The sequence below is a fragment of the Mustela nivalis genome (assembly GCF_964662115.1).
Source record: "Mustela nivalis genome assembly, chromosome: X".
Taxonomy (NCBI): Eukaryota; Metazoa; Chordata; class Mammalia; order Carnivora; family Mustelidae; genus Mustela; species Mustela nivalis.
In genome coordinates, this window is record NC_139040.1 from 36,897,209 (window position 1) to 36,913,179 (window position 15,971).

Below are 15,971 nucleotides of genomic sequence, written 5' to 3' on the forward strand. Positions count from 1 at the left end.
AGCTTTCAACCGTATGTATGGTAATACACTGCAAGATTGAGCTGCAAAGTTGAGTTTGTATCAAAAAGATCCTAGAGGGACACTCAGCATCATTAGCCATCAGGGAAATGGATTTCAAAACCACAATGGGATACTTACTAGGATGGCTATAATCCAAAAGAGATAGTAACATGTGTTGGCAAGGATGTGGAAAACTTGCATGCTTCATGTACTGCTGAAGGGAATACAAAATGATGCCACCACTTCAGAAAAGAGTCTGGCAGTTTCTCAAATGGTTAAACAAAGAATTATCATATGCTCCAGCAATGTCACTCCCAGTTATGTTTGCACCAGCAATGTTTACACAAAAACTTGTAGAAAAATGTTCATAGCAACAGTATCCATAATAGTCAAAAGGTGGAAATAACCAAAATCCCCATCAAATGATGAATGGATAAATAAAGCACAGTATATACATACAATGGAATATTATTCAGCTGGAAAAAAGAACTACTGATATGTGTTACAACATGATTGAACCTTGAAAACATTATGTTAAGCAAAAGAAGCCAGCCCTAAGAGGCTACATGTAATATGATTCCTTTTATCTAAGATGTCCAGAAGGGGTAAATCTACAGATACAGAAAGTAGGTTAGTGGTTTCCGGGTGCTAGGGGAAGAGGGCCTGGGGAGTGATTGAGTAATGGGTACCGAATATTTTTTTGGGTTTATGGGAATGTTCTAAAATTAGATTACAGTGATGGTTACACAACTATGTGAATATACTAAAAGGAAAAAACAACAAAACCTTCCATTATACACTTTAAATGGCTGAAATAAGGGTGTATGAGTGACTCAGTTGGACATCTAACTCTTGATTTCGGGTCAGGTCATGATCTCAGGGTCGTGAGATTGAGCCCTATGTCAGGCTCCATGCTGGGTTAGAATATTCTTTCTCTCCCTCTTCCTCCACCCCTCTCCACCCCCACCACCCACTCGCACTCTCTTTCTCTCTCTCTCAAAAATAAAAATAAAAAATACATGGTGAAATATATGGTATATGAATTATATCTCAATAAAAGTTTGACCCAAAAAAGAATCAAATTTTAAAGATATTAGAGGGTATCATGGGAAAGCCACAGTCAGTTTGTTTCATACCTGTTTATACACTAGTGCTTAGACCAGTGAAATTTTCAGCAAAGGTTGTCAAGGGATAGGAGCTTTCTTCTTTTCTAAATCTTGCCAGCTTCCCCAAGCTTCGCCCAGCCCTAAGAGCAGCATCTTTTGTAGGAATGGTGAATTGACTCAGTCTTTGTTGGAAAATGTCTATATTTCACACTGACTCTTGAGTGATGGGTGAGCAGTGTGTAGGATCAGAGGTTCACAGTTTTGCTCCTGAAGGACTGTGTGAGATTTCCATTGTCAGCTAGGCTGTATCTCTTCTGACTCTATCACTTCTGCCCTGGAGGGCTCAAGAGTTTATTGGTTTAAAGGGGAAATCGGGGCCACTTTTTTCAGGCCCTCAGACTTTATGATCTTCAAATACATAGTGGAGTGTGGCTCTGGAGCCTAGTGGCTCGTGTTCAAATCACTACTCTGCTACTTTTTAGCTCTAGAGCCTTGAGCCAGTTACTTAACCTCTCTGTACCAGAGATTCTCACTCTGGACAATAAGGTTAATAAGAGTACCCTTCCTCTCACAGTTGTTTTGAAGAGGGCATGGGACGATGCAGGTAAAGAAATTAGTCCAGATCTCGGGACCCTGGTCAATGCTCAATAAATACTCATATTAAAATGTGGCTTTTGCCAGTCTTCAGTCAAGAATTTTCTTTTAGATCTTTCTCCACAGTTTAAATAGAACCCCTGAAGAGACCAGATGCTGAAGAGGTCCCAACCAACCCTACCTTCCACTTGGCCCTGAGGACGTTGTAATTATTCTGGTTGGAGAATGAGGTTGAGAGGAAAAGGTCCTGTATTTGGGCTGATCTGATCAAACTAGTCCAGTGCCACAGGATCTTGTCTGGGCCCAACGTGAGACTTGAAGTTCCAGAAACAGAAACATCCATCACTAAGTGGCAGTCCAAGTCTGTGTTTGCCTGGAGAAAGTGGTCTTTAAGAGAAGGCTTTATATACTCTTGGTCCCTGAGGAGCAGAAACAGAGACCAGCTGGTGGATAGGAGAATGGCAAGAAGGTAGAGCAACAGGACAGGGTGACACTGGCTTTCCCCACCACCTACCCGGCCGCCCAGAATTAGGTGTGTGGAGAGAGTTCCCGGTGTCTGTTCACAGGGAAGATAGTGGTTTTGAAGAGATCTGTGGAGTTAACGGTGCCTCACAGGGCAGGGATAGAGACGTGGGGCTGGGAGCTGGAGGTTGGGTCTGATTAGAAGACTGGGTGGCTTTAGCATGCCAGCACTGAGCTGGACCAAGGAGGAGTGGTGTGTGGCCTCAGAGATATTAACATAGGAAGCAGCTGAAGCCACTCTTCTCCCATGGGCCTCACTGAGATACAAGGTTAAAAGCAATGCTTCAGTGTCCAGGTGACAAAGGGGCAGCGTGTGGCACAGACGGGAGAGAGGAATTGCTACCACCACCACCCACAACCCAATCCCCACCCCTGTGAACCATCAGTGACTTTGGCCGAAGCTGCCAGTAGGGAGGGCAGCCCCATTTCCTGCCCCACCTCAGCAGGGGCTTCTGTATTCCCACAGCCAGAGGCACCCACCAGCAGCTGGGGCAGAGGAGCCAACCTCATGTGTCAAAATGGACAGCTGAGAGCCATGAGGCAGGGTGGGAACTGGAGAACAGGAGCAGAGGACTACCTCGGAACGCGGGAAGCTGCCAGGGTCTTCCACAGATCCCTGGAGGAAACATTCAAGGGCTTGAAGTCATGTAGCACACAGGTGGGGACAGGGGCCAGTGCCATCTGAGTTTTTACTGCTCGTGTGACTTTATTTTTACCCACAGGCCAGCGAGGCCTGGAGAAACTTAAAACACCAGTTTACAGCAGACAAAACTGTCTCAAGTACTTGGGCATCTGATAGCCCAGCTCTATGTAGAGGCTGAGTGGCTCTTGAAACATTTCTAAATATAAGCTTTGGGGTGGGTAGAGGAGCAGGCATTGGGCTCTGCCAGTGTCTGATTGGGCTTCTTTTGTTCCATTTATCTCGAGTGACATTCGCTTAAAGAAGAGGGGAGGCAAAAGGGAAGGGGAGAAACACAGGGAGGAAAATAAAGAAAAGAATCAGGGGATTTCCAATTAGAAAATAACTAATCTCAGGGTTGAAAAGTATGGCCTAGGGACTGTAGTCAATAATATCATAACGATGTTGTATGGTGAGTCCACTCACTGTGATGAGCCCTGAGTAATGTACAGAATCACTGAGTCGTTATGTCATACACCCAAAAGTAATATTATAACACTATACATCAACTATACTTCAATGATAAAATGTTTTTTAAAAAATAATTGTTATTGTTCTCCGTGTTCATGGCTATAAGAAAATCAGTTTGGGGATGGCTGGGCGGCTCATTCAGTTCAGTGGACAGCTCTTAATTTCGGCTCAGGTCACGATCTCAGGGTCATGAGGTCGAGCCCCATGTCAGGGTCTACGCTGGGCAGGGAGCCTGCTTCAGATTCTCTCTCTCGGGGCGCCTGGGTGGCTCAGTGGGTTAAGCCTCTGCCTTCAGCTCAGGTCATGATCCCAGGGTCCTGGGATCGAGCCCTGCATTAGGCTCTGCTCGGCAGGGAGCCTGCTTCCTCCTCTCTCTGCCTGCTTCTCTGCCTACTTGTGATCTCTGTCTGTTCAATGAATAAATAAAATATTTAAAAAAAAAAGATTCTCTCTCTCCCTCTCCCTCTCCCTCTGCCCCTCCCCTCCTTCCCTCTCCCTCTCTTAAAAAAAAAGTTTCAATTTTAAGACATTTTCTTTCCCACATACATTTTCCAGACACCAACTGTGATTCGGTACATTCATTTCTATTTCAGTAGAGAGTAAGCTTGACTGTGCTTTGCTGAGCTAAGAGCTGTGAGCCAACGGGACCAGAGAAGAGGGGAAAGCTGGTTCTCCTGAGGCCTGCTGCCTCCCCACCCTCGAATTTGGGTTTCCCAACTCACTGTCCCCTCTTTTCTCCAGGGACAACAGCACTGGTGATTGACACATCCACAGGCAGCCCTGAGAGCCAGATTCTTATCTATACGCCCATGGGGCTGCTAATTTGTCTGACAATCTTCGTTTTTTTTTTGTTGTTGTTGTTTTTTCCAATCTTCGTTTTTTCTGAGAATCATTTTCCTCTTCCTGGAATCAGACCCAATATTTAGGGTAATGGAGGAGCCAACTAGAGTCCTCAGAGAGTGTTTGATGCCTGTCCTCTCTTTCCATCCCTGCTGTCCCAGCCCTTGCCCGAGTCAGCCAGCAAGTCGGTCACCTGTACTATTATGACAGGGGACTCAGAACTGCTCTCAACCATTTCCCCTATTCTGCCTCCAAAGTGTCACCAAAGTAACTTTCTAAAATGTGTTTCTCATCATGCCACTCCTACTGTTTTTTTTAAAAGATCTTTGAGTAACCCAGTTACGTAGGCTATTATTAAATAAATAAATTAGTATCTGCTAGTATCAGAGTCCCCATTATCCCAATTTCTTGTCTTCATGGTCTTTACCATGATTTCAGTCTATCTTACTTATGGCTTTTCTTGCTTATCACTCCTTCCACTGGAACGGAGCTTTCATTCTGTCAGGGTTTTTATCTGCCTGTCCTTAAAACAGTGGCTGACACATGTCAGATAACCAATATCGATTGAATGAAGGACTCTGTAAATCAAATTCTGTCAGCCATGGCTTTTCCTTTTTTTTCCAATAAATGAACTTTATTGACTTTTATGATTACAAATGTAATACATGCTTACTGCGAGAATCTGGAAAGTACAGAGAAGTAGAAAGAGGAAAATAAGAACACCCACAATCCCACCACCTGAAGGCAAACACTGCTCATAGAATGTTCTAACTATCTATGCCTGTTTAAAGACCAAGAACTTTATCAAGAGTGCTGGTCACAAAGCACAATAGCCAAGGGGAGCGGGGGAGCACTTGATTACTGAGGGAGCCACCAAGATCAGAGCTAACAATTTGACACCGAGGAACAAAACAGGGGCCATAGACAAAAGATTAAGAAGTCAGAAGTTGACAACACAAGAACAAGTTGGGTTATGATAAGAGTGTAGTGAGATGGTGCTTGTCAATTAGCCCAGTACCAATCACATAATACATAATCAATACATGTTAGCCACTACTATGATTACTATTGTGGATTAAAGCGAATAGTTTAAGATGGAGACTATAAACATGGCAAGGGCCCTGGAGACCCATCTTGGGTACATGAGTTGAGGCATATGAAAAGAGTGGTTTAGGAGTGGGCATCACTCTCTTTACAGGCTCCCCTGCCCGGTGAAATAGGACCAGGTCTTCCTCACGTTTGCCTGATGACACATGGCAAGACACTCTAAGGTGTTTTGGAGGTAGGACATGGTTTATCCTGCCTAGACTTTTCTCTCGACCAGGAATTAGGACTGGTCTTGATGGCAATAGGAGTGCAGAACCTCATACACCAAACACTCTCGAAGTCCACACTTCTGATTGTCAGGACAGGTCATAGGCATGTGGGGTAAAAGAGAAGGTGAAGTCAGACATCAGGGAGTTACGAGGGGGTGGGGGATTGTGCTTGGAGCAGGAAGGCTGAAGGAGGAAGGCCACAAGGTTTATGATGTAACTGAATAGAATGGGTCCAGGAACCAGTCCTCAAGTTAGCAGCGGAGTCAGACATCACAGGAGAAGATTCCAGAAAGCATTACTTGTTGGTGGGGGCCTTGTGATGGCCTGTGCTCTGTCGAAGGTGGTCATGCAGACCCTCTTGAGGGTCTCCATGCTCTTTCAGGTAGTAACAGCGTTTGGGAACATGCTGGTGCTGGGAGTGAGAAAAACAGACAGACAAAAACCAGCAGAGGTAAGAGCCACACTTACTATGATGCTAGGGGGGTTCTGCCTGGATAACGTCAGTAACTAAGCAGTTCAAGAAACTCGGCTAACGTACCACATGCACATAACGTGTGACTGAGGACTAGGCTGGCCAGATTCCCCAGTGACCTGGGTCCACAACACATGTGCTTGTAGGGAGGACTGAGTTCCCCAAAAAGATGATGCCTCCCTTGGGATAATTGGAGAGTTGGGCCCCAGGTGGTTCCCTCATAATCAGAAGACTTAGACCTTTAGCCATCCCAGCCCCTCCCCGCCCCCAGGAACTTGGGCAGGGGCGTTGCTTCAAAGTGGTTAATATGCCCCCAATCACTGCATAGCCAGGCCACCTATGAAACTCCGGGTTGGGGGTTGTGGGCTAGAAGTTCAATGCCTCCCACTCACCTCTTCCTTATTCTACCCAAAGGAGCAGGGTGCATTCCCCATCACCCCCCACCACTGCCCTTGAGTGTGTTTCCCCCATCCTTACCTCCTCAGTCTGCTGATAAGAGTTCAGTTCATTCTCCATTGCCTCTTCATTATTCCGCTTACAGGCTGACAGCAGAACCTGGCCAGAGCTGCCCGGGGAATCCTTCTCTTCAGCCAGCTGGCACTCGGTATACAGGGACCTGTCTATCAGCTCCTTTAGGCTGCCAGCCACCTTCAGGAAGATCCGGCCCATTTTGGTGGTAACAGCTTCTGAGAGTCCTTCCAGAAACCTGGTCCGTAGAATGGCATCAGACCAAGACAAATGTCGGGCCAGCAGCAGGAAGTCAGTGGCGTACTGCCTGACTGACTTCTGGCCCTGCTTGGGATGGCAAAGAACGGCACTGAGGATGTCTATCTCGGACAGGGAGTCATATAAGCCCTGTGATCTGCTCAGGAAAGATCTGGTTTCATCGGAGAGAGGGTTGCCTACCTCCATCTGCAAGATGGACCACCTCTCTGCTGCCCCTAGATGAAGGGACACCAGAAACGCCATTTTCTCAGAGTCATTCAAAAAGCCCTTCATTTGCTTCTCCTCATCGACCTCCATCTCCTCCTCCACAGAGCATGAGCCCCGGGCTGCCTCCTGCTCATCTAAGAGGTAACAGAGTGCTGGGGTCAACATGCCAAAGGATGGGACTTCCTGTGGTGTTGGCTTCCTTGTTTCGGCTGTTGTGGCAGTTGTGTGGGGTATGGACTTTGATCCAGACGCTGTGACATTGATGTGAGAGGCAGAGGTTTCTCCAGAATCCATGGCTTTGATTTCCAAAGTGGACATCACTCCGGAGACTGTGGCTGCCATCTGGGGCGTGGACAGGGCTCCCGGGACTGGGCCCCTCACTGGTGGCACGGACATCCCTCCAGGCACCGTGGCTCTCAGAATTGGCGTGGACATCATTCCAGAACCTGAGGTTTTCATGGGCGGCACAGGCATCCCTCCGGAAGTTGCGTATGTGGTTTGTGGCAAGGACGTAGACCCAGAACTCGTGACTCTTGTTTGGAGTGTGAACACTGTCCCAGAGGCCATGCTTTTCATTAGCGGCACAGACATGTCTCCAGAAGCCATGGCTGACATCAATGGCATGGGCATGGTTCCAGGGGCTGTGGCTCTCGTTAATGGCTTGGACATCCCTCCAGAGGCCATGGCTGTCATTTGTGCAGGGGCCATTTTTCCAGAGGCTGGACCTCTCAATATCTCTGCAGATACAGCTTCAGAGGCTGAAGGTCTCCTTAGTGGTACAGACACAATTCCAGAGACTGGGGCTCTTACCAGTGGCGGAGACATTACCCCAGAGGCTGGAGCTCTCATCGATAGTGTGCACATCTCTCCAGAATCTGCAGGCATTATTTGTGGTGCAGACATTGCTCCAGAGGTGGTGCTTCTCATCAGTGGCAGGGACACCCCTCCAGTGGCCGTGGCTATCATTTGAGGCATGGACATCGCTTCACAGGCTGTGGATCTCATCAGGGGTGTGGACATGGCTTCAGGGACTGGAGCCATCATTTGTGGCATGGGCATCATTCCAGGGGCTGAAGCTGTTATTTGTGGAGTAGACATTGCCCCATACGCTGGGACTCTCAGAGATGTGGCCATTTCTCCAGAAACTGGGGGTCTCATAAGTGGTGGGGACATCTCTCCAGAGGATGAAGCTTGGGTGAGCAGTGCAGACATCTCTCCAGGATCTGGGGCTCTCATTAGTGGTGTGGGCAGCACCCCAGAGGCTGGGGCTCTCATTTTGGGTGTGGACATCATTTCTGAGGCTCGGGTTTGCATCTGCAGTGGGGAGACCCCTCCAGAGGTTATGGTTCTCATGAAGGACATGGACATCCCTCCAGAGTCGTGGGTGCTCATTGGCTGACCGGGCATCTTTCCAGAGGCTGTGGCTCTCATTAATGCTGTGGGCATCACTCCAGGGCCTGGGGCTCCCATTAGAGGCATGGCCATAGTTCCAGAAGCTGCAGCTGTCATTTGTGGTGTGGACATGTCTCCAGAGGCCGGGGCTCTCATTAGTGGTGTGGGCATCCCCACAGAGGCCGTGTCTGTCATCTGCCGCATGGACCTAACTCCAGAAGTGGTGTCTCTCATTAGCACCGTGGAGATGTCTCCAGAAGCTGTGGTTGTCATTTGCTGCATGTACATTGCTTCTGAGGCTTTGGATGTCGTTAGTGGCTTGGACACTGTTCCTGAGGCTGTAGCTCTCATTTGTGGCAAGGACATCACTCCTGAGGCTGTGTCTCTCATTAGCAGTGGAGACATGGCTCCAGAGGCTTTGGCCGTCATCAACGTGGTGGACATTGCTCCAGAGGCTGAGGCTCTCATTTGTGTCACAGCTGTCACTCCCGAGGCTGTGGCTCTTCTCTGTGGCATAGATATCGCTCCAGAGACAGGGGCTCTCATTGGCAGTGTGGACATGGGTCCAGAGGCTGGGGCAGACAGTTGTAGCATGGACATTGTTTCAGAGGCTTGGACTGTCATTGGCTGTGTGGGCATAGCCATAGAGGCTGGGGCTCTCCTTAGTGGCGTGGACATCATGGCAGAGGCTGGGGGTCTCATTCGTAGGGTGGACATTGCCTCACCAGCTGTGGCTTTTGTTAAGCCTGTAGACACCGCTCCAGAAGTTCTGGCCATGGTTAACTGTGTGGACATCACTCTAGAGGCTGCGGTTGACATTTGCTCCATGGACATGGCTCCAGAGGTTGTGGCTGTCATCAGTGGTGCAGACATGTCTGGAGAGTCTGGGACTGACTTTAGCGGTGTTGGCATATTGCCAGAGGCTAGAGCTTTCATTCGTGGTATGGACCTCACTCTCGGGTCTGAGGCTCTCATTGGTCCCAGTTGGTCCAACTGGTCTCCAGTGGCTGCTGCTCTCATTGCTGGAGTAGACATGATTTGAGGGTCTAGATTTTGTGTTAATTGTGGGGGCATCACTCCAGAGTCCTGGGCTGACACCAGCTGGCTGGGCATCACTCCCGAAGTTAAGGCTGTCATGAGCAGTGGGGACATGGCTTCAGTGTCTGGAGCTACCTTAGGCAATGTGGACACCTCTCCGGCATCTGGGACCGCCAGGACTGGTGCAGACATTGCTCCAGAACCTGGCGCTGACATTATCAGTGAAGACCCTACTCCGGGATCTGTGCCAGACATTAGCTGGGTGGAGATTTCCGCAGAGTCTTGGGTGCTCATTGGCTGGGTTGACGTTGTTTCCGAAGCAAGGGCTGACATTATCAGTGAGGATAAGGCTTCAGAGTCTGTGCCTGACATTAGCAGCGAAGATATCTCTCCAGAGGCCAGAGCAGTCATTAGGACTTTAGACATTGCTTCAGTGTCTTCATCAGTAATTTGCAATGGTGACATGACTTCAGAGCTTGGAGCTGGCATTGGCTGCTGCGTGGACATCACTCCAGGATTTATATCTGGCATTAGGAGCGAAGATATGTCTCCAGAATCTGGGGCCAGCATCAAGGGTGTGGACATCGCTTCAGAGGCTGGAGTGTTCATTATCGGTGCGGACAGCGCTCCAGAGGATGAAGCTGGCATCGCCAATGGTGATATCTCTGCAGAATGTGGTGTGGTCATTAGTGCTGTGGACATTGTTCCAAAGTCGGGAATTGTCATCAGCCCCGGGGACATTAATCCATAGTCTGAAGTGGACAGCAATGGGGAGAGTGTTCCAGAATCTGAGGCTGGCATGAGCAAGGGGGACAGCACTTCCGCATCAGAAGCTGGCATGAGCAATGGGGACAGTGCCCCGGAGTCCGAGGCTGGCATCAGTGGTGGGGACAGTGCTCCAGCATTTGATGCTCCCATTAGAGGTGCAGACATGGTGTCAAAGGCTGGGGATGTCATCAACTGTGCAGACATCCCTCCGGGGTCTGACGCTGATGTAGAGACTGTAGGCTGTACTTGAGACTGTAAGATCTGGACCTCTGCTCTGGTCTCTATTATTGGTCCAGAGAAGGTCGTGCCCCTGTTCTGGGGCTCGACATTTTCCTCCCTCAGCATACTGTTGAATCGGAGTGAGCTTAAAGGTATCGACATGTCGGCCATGGCCACGAGATGAAGATCGTCTAGAGAGAGTCCCTAAAGTGATGAGATCAAGGAGTCGTGCTGAAGCCCAAATGGCAAGAAAATCTGTAAACAGGAAACAAGTTTGGTAGTCAAAAGCCAGTATCAAAAAGATTGGGAGGTAGACCAATGACTGGCGACGGGGACCTTTTCCGCGCGTTGCAGATACGTGGCACCAGAGATGGGCCTATCAAGTTAAAGGAGCTGTGCAACCGCGAACGGACTTAAAGCTGGAGCAAAGATCTCTTCCAGCCCTATTCTTTTCAAACCAATCCACTCAGTCCCAGAGCCCAGCACAGCACAGCCTCTCCATTTCTAAACGCTATAAATGCCGGCTAGCTCCGGAGCCAGGAGCCTCGGCGTCCCAAAACAAATGAAGCGACAGCGCCACATTGTGGGAAACTGTGAGAAGTGCAGTCTCCCTCTCCCACCAGAGCACTCACAGCCAAGGCACTGGGGGACCTGCAGGAGAAAGCTTTTTGCCCCGGGGCTGATCATTAGTTCTTAGGACTCATTGAGTCCTGCCCAGGGGGTTAATCCCCATTTTGCTACTCTGATGGTCCTGAAGGTCCCTCTCAGGAAAAAGCAAGGCATTTATTTGATCCATGGGCTGAAAATCCTGTTTAATATCACAGCATTTTGTGAACCAAAAATCCTATTATCATTTTTATTACTGACAAACGCAGCAACCACTACGACTACCATGGGTTGCTCACTTAGTGTGTTCCAGGCACTACACTTAGGCAATTGCACACAAACTCCAAACTGTCTAGAAGGTACAGGGATTTGCAAGTGTTACTCCATTTGAATCTTTCACCCTGTGTGATAGTATTATTATTCCCATTTTCCAGCTTTCTCAGATTCGCCAGGGTTTGGGGCTAAGTAGGTTCACGGTGACAGTAAAAACTGTATGGTCCTTACGATCACCCCTTCCTCGGTGTTGTCTAGACTTTGGCATCCCTAACGCTGCATTAAGTTGCCGTTCTGACATCATTTGAATAGCACGCACAGATTTCAACTTTCTCCGATAACACACAGGTGGGCAATCTCCAGTCCGCCCCCATAAGCAGCCCCAAGAGGGGCTTCTTGGCACATAGCTTGGAAAGCAACACGCACATTACACAATGTTGACGCACCCCCACAGCCTGCCCATGCCACAAACGGAACACTTGCTTATTTGGGACAATGTCACAAAAGTCATCAATCTCGTGGCATTGTGCCTCCATAATGATAACAAGAATACTAGCAACAGAAATACTAACAGTGAACATTTCCTAAGCATGTGCTGACTGGCAAGCACTCTGCTAGGCACTTTACACGCATCATCTCATTTGGTCCCCACAACGTCGCTAAGAGATTTCAGCACTCCATCTTCATCAGCGAGGTAACTAAGGCCCAGAGAAGCTTAATAACTTGCCTGCTGTCACACAGATTGCCGGGTACGTTCAATGCCAGAGCCCCCTACTATGGCATAATGTGCTATCTCACTGTGCTAGAATGAGCCACCTTGTCTGCCTTTTCTCCCTCTTAGTCACATCACCAACACAACCCCCACCACCCACCATCCCCACCACCAATCTCCAGCCTGGACAGCCCCAGAAAGGGGCATAGGAAGAAAAATATTAGCCTCTTACTGGCACTTTGGTTGCCCTAATAATTAGCACAATGGGAAAGATGAGTCAAAAGAGCATTCATAGATGTCCACTTCCCATCTTCAGAAAAATCCCTGAATATGCTACAGTTCCCCACCAGGCAAAACCCGGAAAGATCTTACCTTGCCAGTTAGGGAGAAGAGAGTATGTCCTCTGCGCCCCTGGCTCTTTGGGTCTGGCCAATTTACTTATGCCCCATGCCCAGCCAGTTCATTAAAGTAAGACCCAGTACCAGCAGCTGTTCTCTGCAATCTCCCTTAGCTATCCCCTGCCACGCCCCCCTCCTGCCCGCCAGCCAGCCAGCCAGCCTGCCCGCCCACCCGCCCCACTGCTCCTGACTTGCTAGTGCTTGCTCCGTCTCTCTGGTCCCAGATTCCTGCCTCTATATAGGCTCTGACATTTGCCTCTGGCCGCCTTTCATTTGACAGCCCTCCAGAAGCTCCGCTTTAGCACTTGGCCTATGCAACTCCACCCCTTTTCCCCCTCACCCCCAATAGTTGCGCCAGCCCCCTCTGCCCGCCTCTGGCTGTCCCAGAGAAAAGAGGAGATTCACGCAATTCCAGAGATGAGACAGAAATGAGACATATCCTCTGCAGCTGAGCAGACCCAGGAGTCTGGGGAGCTAGGCTGCGATGTGGAAGTGTGGGCAGAGGGGGAGGTGTTGGGGGGGGTAAGGGGAACTGGGGCTGGAGGCTGAGTGCAATGATCAGGAGAGTTCCGAGGGGTTTGGGTGCAGGGAAACCAGGGTTTGAGAAGATGGGCCGTGGGTGCTATTAATAGAGGCCTGCCACGGTAATAATAAAAAGCCAATTTGCCCCCGTGTCAGATACCCGGAGGGAAATCTGACAACCCGTGTCCCTACCATGGGGCTAGAATTTGATGGCCAAGGCTCTGGAGTGTGCGGCCAGCTGGCACAAAAAGCACGCCAGTCCCGAGCCTACCAGGTGAGGGTTTACTCACAGAGGCAGTCTCCCACCTGCTTTCCACAACTGGGGCACAAGGTCAAGGTCAACTAGCAGAAAGGTTTACCAGAGCCCTCAAACTTTCCGAATCATGATCCTTTTAACCACCAGAGGCAGGGCAGAATTGGTCCCTGAGCCCCCCCACAAGGCAAAGCCTTCAGGTGAAGTTCAAGTAGCCCAGGTAGATAGGGATGCAGATCTGAGAGTTGGTGGCGGGAGGCATTCAGGTTATTTGTAAACCTTCCCATGCTCACCGTTAGCCACCAACACTACCCAGACAGTCGGGCTAAGCTAAGAACACCTACGAGGCAGGCGCTGATGCTTAGAGAAATTGCTACCGAGTCCCAGAGCTAGTCAATGACAAAGCTCCGACTGGGGCCCTGGGTGGATGAGGACCCCAAAATCATTTCCTCTCTTTGGAATCAGACAAGTGGCTGGAAAGGCTCCAAGCATTCGAGTCACTGCCACCTTCCTCCTCCCACCCCCACCAGTGGCTGACTTATGGTGAGAATAATCACAATAGTAATAGTAATACCACCAACTGACTTTGATTGAGCTCGTCCCGCATGCCAAGAACTGGGCTGAAGGCTTTACATTCTCTCATTTGACCCCGTGAGCTTGGTCCTATTAATTCCCATGTTACAAAGAAGAAAACTGAGCCCCAGTGGGGGAACTGCCATGACCACAAGCACACAGCTCTGTTGGACCCCAGATCTCCTCCCTGTCCCCTAAACCAAAAGATACTCCCAGAAAGCCGACAACAGCAACAACTATGTACCTCACCAGGAAAGCAAGCATTTACTGTGCCAGGCCCTGTGCCAAGCCCTTTATGTACAGGGTCTCATTTGTTACTCATAACAACTTTATGAGGTCGATATGATCATCACCTTCATTTCCAGATGGGGAACCAGAGGCACAGAGAGGTTAACTAGCTTTCCCAATGTCACACAGCTAGAAAGCACCGTTGTTTAGGATCATAAAATTTGGGCAATGACCTCATATGCCGGTGTTAAAACACACTTCACTGAATTGTTAAGCAAATTGTGGTGGATCGGTAGCAGCCATTGAAACTGGTGAGCTGATTTTTATAAGATAACTACCTATATTTTTGCACTGAAAAAAAAAAATACAGTCTGGAAGGACACAGAGGAAAATGTTAACAGCGACCGTACTTGAGTGGTGGAATTAAAGGGGATTTTTACTTGTCTTTTTCTTATCTGTGTTTTTTTGTTTGTCTATAACGGACCCATATTACTGGTGTTCTAGGGGAAAAATGTTTTCTTTTGCAAAAAGGTGTGTTCCCCTGGGGTTCTATGTCTAGCCCTCTCTCCTGCTCTTTCCACGGGCTCTCTCTAGGGATTCCCAACATCTCCCTGACCCAAGCAACTTTTCTCTCCCAACACACTTAAGGTTTCCACTACTTGGCTCCTCACTCAGCAGTGACCTCTGAGAAATATCTCCAATGGCTTGCATTTCCTCTGTATTTTGTTCTGCTCTGTTTTGTTTTGAAAAGCAATTTCTCATTTGCCCAACTTTTATTTCTACCTGATAATTATACAAATAATCTTGGAATAAAAACTGGAAATCCTACATGCAGATAAAGCGAGTCCCGATCCTACCCCACCCCCTATCCCCTCGAGTCTGTTCACAGTTGGGTGTGTCTCCTTCCAAACTTTTTCTAGCTGCAATGGCATTCAGAGTTCATATCATGCAATTGCTTGCAAAACCCAGTGTGTGCAAAGAGCTACAGTTGGAAAACCATTCTGGCACTGGCCACTCCAGGATTCCAAGTTCTGGTCTATGGTGACTGTTCGTCATCGACCTCCTTCGAAGGAGGCTAGTGAGAGAGACATGGCCCTCACTACACGCTCTGTCCATTTGGGGCACGGACTTGCATTTTATTAATGCCAGTGTCTCTCCGAACACAGAGAGGGGAGGCCTTCTAAGGCAGGAAAAGCCCAGAAATTGCTTCTTAGCATCTCTGAGGTTCCTCACGTCCTGCCCAGTCTGCACTGATCAATACAGCTAGGAGGTGTCTTTCTCCTGCCGCCTCACAAAAGGTAATTGAGTTTGGGGGATTGCATGGCTAGCTGCTCGGGGAAATAAGAATAAACAAGAGACGGTTCAATATGTCAACAAACAGCTTTCCAGCTCTTGAAAATAAACCTTTCCCTAGATTCTCAACAATACGCTCTCCCCCAGCCCCAGCAAACAGGCGCCCGGATAACTGAAAATAGACCACCTCGGGATTAAGAAATACCTGGTTGACTTCAGAGTCTTTTGCCTTCCCTGGTCGCCCCGCCTTTCTCGCCAACAGCCCTGACACTTGAAATGCCCACCCGGTTCTTTATAAATAGAGGAGTGGAAGTGGGGTGGAAATAGCCAGCATTTACAGAACGCTCACCCCGCCAGGCAGTGTGTTAAGCACTTTGCAGACAATACATTATTTCTTGCCCCATAAGCCAATGAAGTGGGTTTTTTTTTTTACCCCCTCCCCCTTTTATAAATCAGCTAAGGAACTGAAGTGGAGAGAAAATAAAATCAAGTAACTTACCTTGGCTCTCACAGCCGAGAGGGTGAAGCTGTGCTTGTCACTCGGGTCTGTCTGACTCAGCTGGTGCTCTTAACTCACGGGAGAGTCACAACACTGTCTTCAAGTCTGTGAAGGGCTGTCATATGGAAGAGAGGGTAGGTGTGTTCTGGGTAGCTCCAAAGAGAAGGATTTGACTGTTAGTTGGGAATTATGCTTTCGTTGCATGTGCGGCAAATTCCCCAAACAACATGTATATGCATGTCCAACTCTATAGGGAAAATTATA

General features: G+C 48.7%; 1 protein-coding gene across 1 annotated transcript in view; it reads right to left on the reverse strand.

Moving 5' to 3' along the window:
• Window positions 1-4,893: 4,893 nt before the first annotated feature.
• The window catches only part of RTL9 (retrotransposon Gag like 9), a 69,003-nt gene continuing 57,925 nt past the window's right edge, over window positions 4,894-15,971 (reverse strand). Inside the window, exons 3-5 of the mRNA XM_082717328.1 lie at window positions 15,708-15,822; window positions 6,478-10,605; window positions 4,894-5,940 (exon numbers count right to left, since the gene is read on the reverse strand). Coding sequence (XP_082573454.1) covers window positions 5,824-5,940; window positions 6,478-10,521 — 4,161 coding nt within the window. The 5' untranslated portion in view covers window positions 10,522-10,605; window positions 15,708-15,822 and the 3' untranslated portion in view covers window positions 4,894-5,823. The remainder of the gene's footprint in view (window positions 5,941-6,477; window positions 10,606-15,707; window positions 15,823-15,971) is intronic.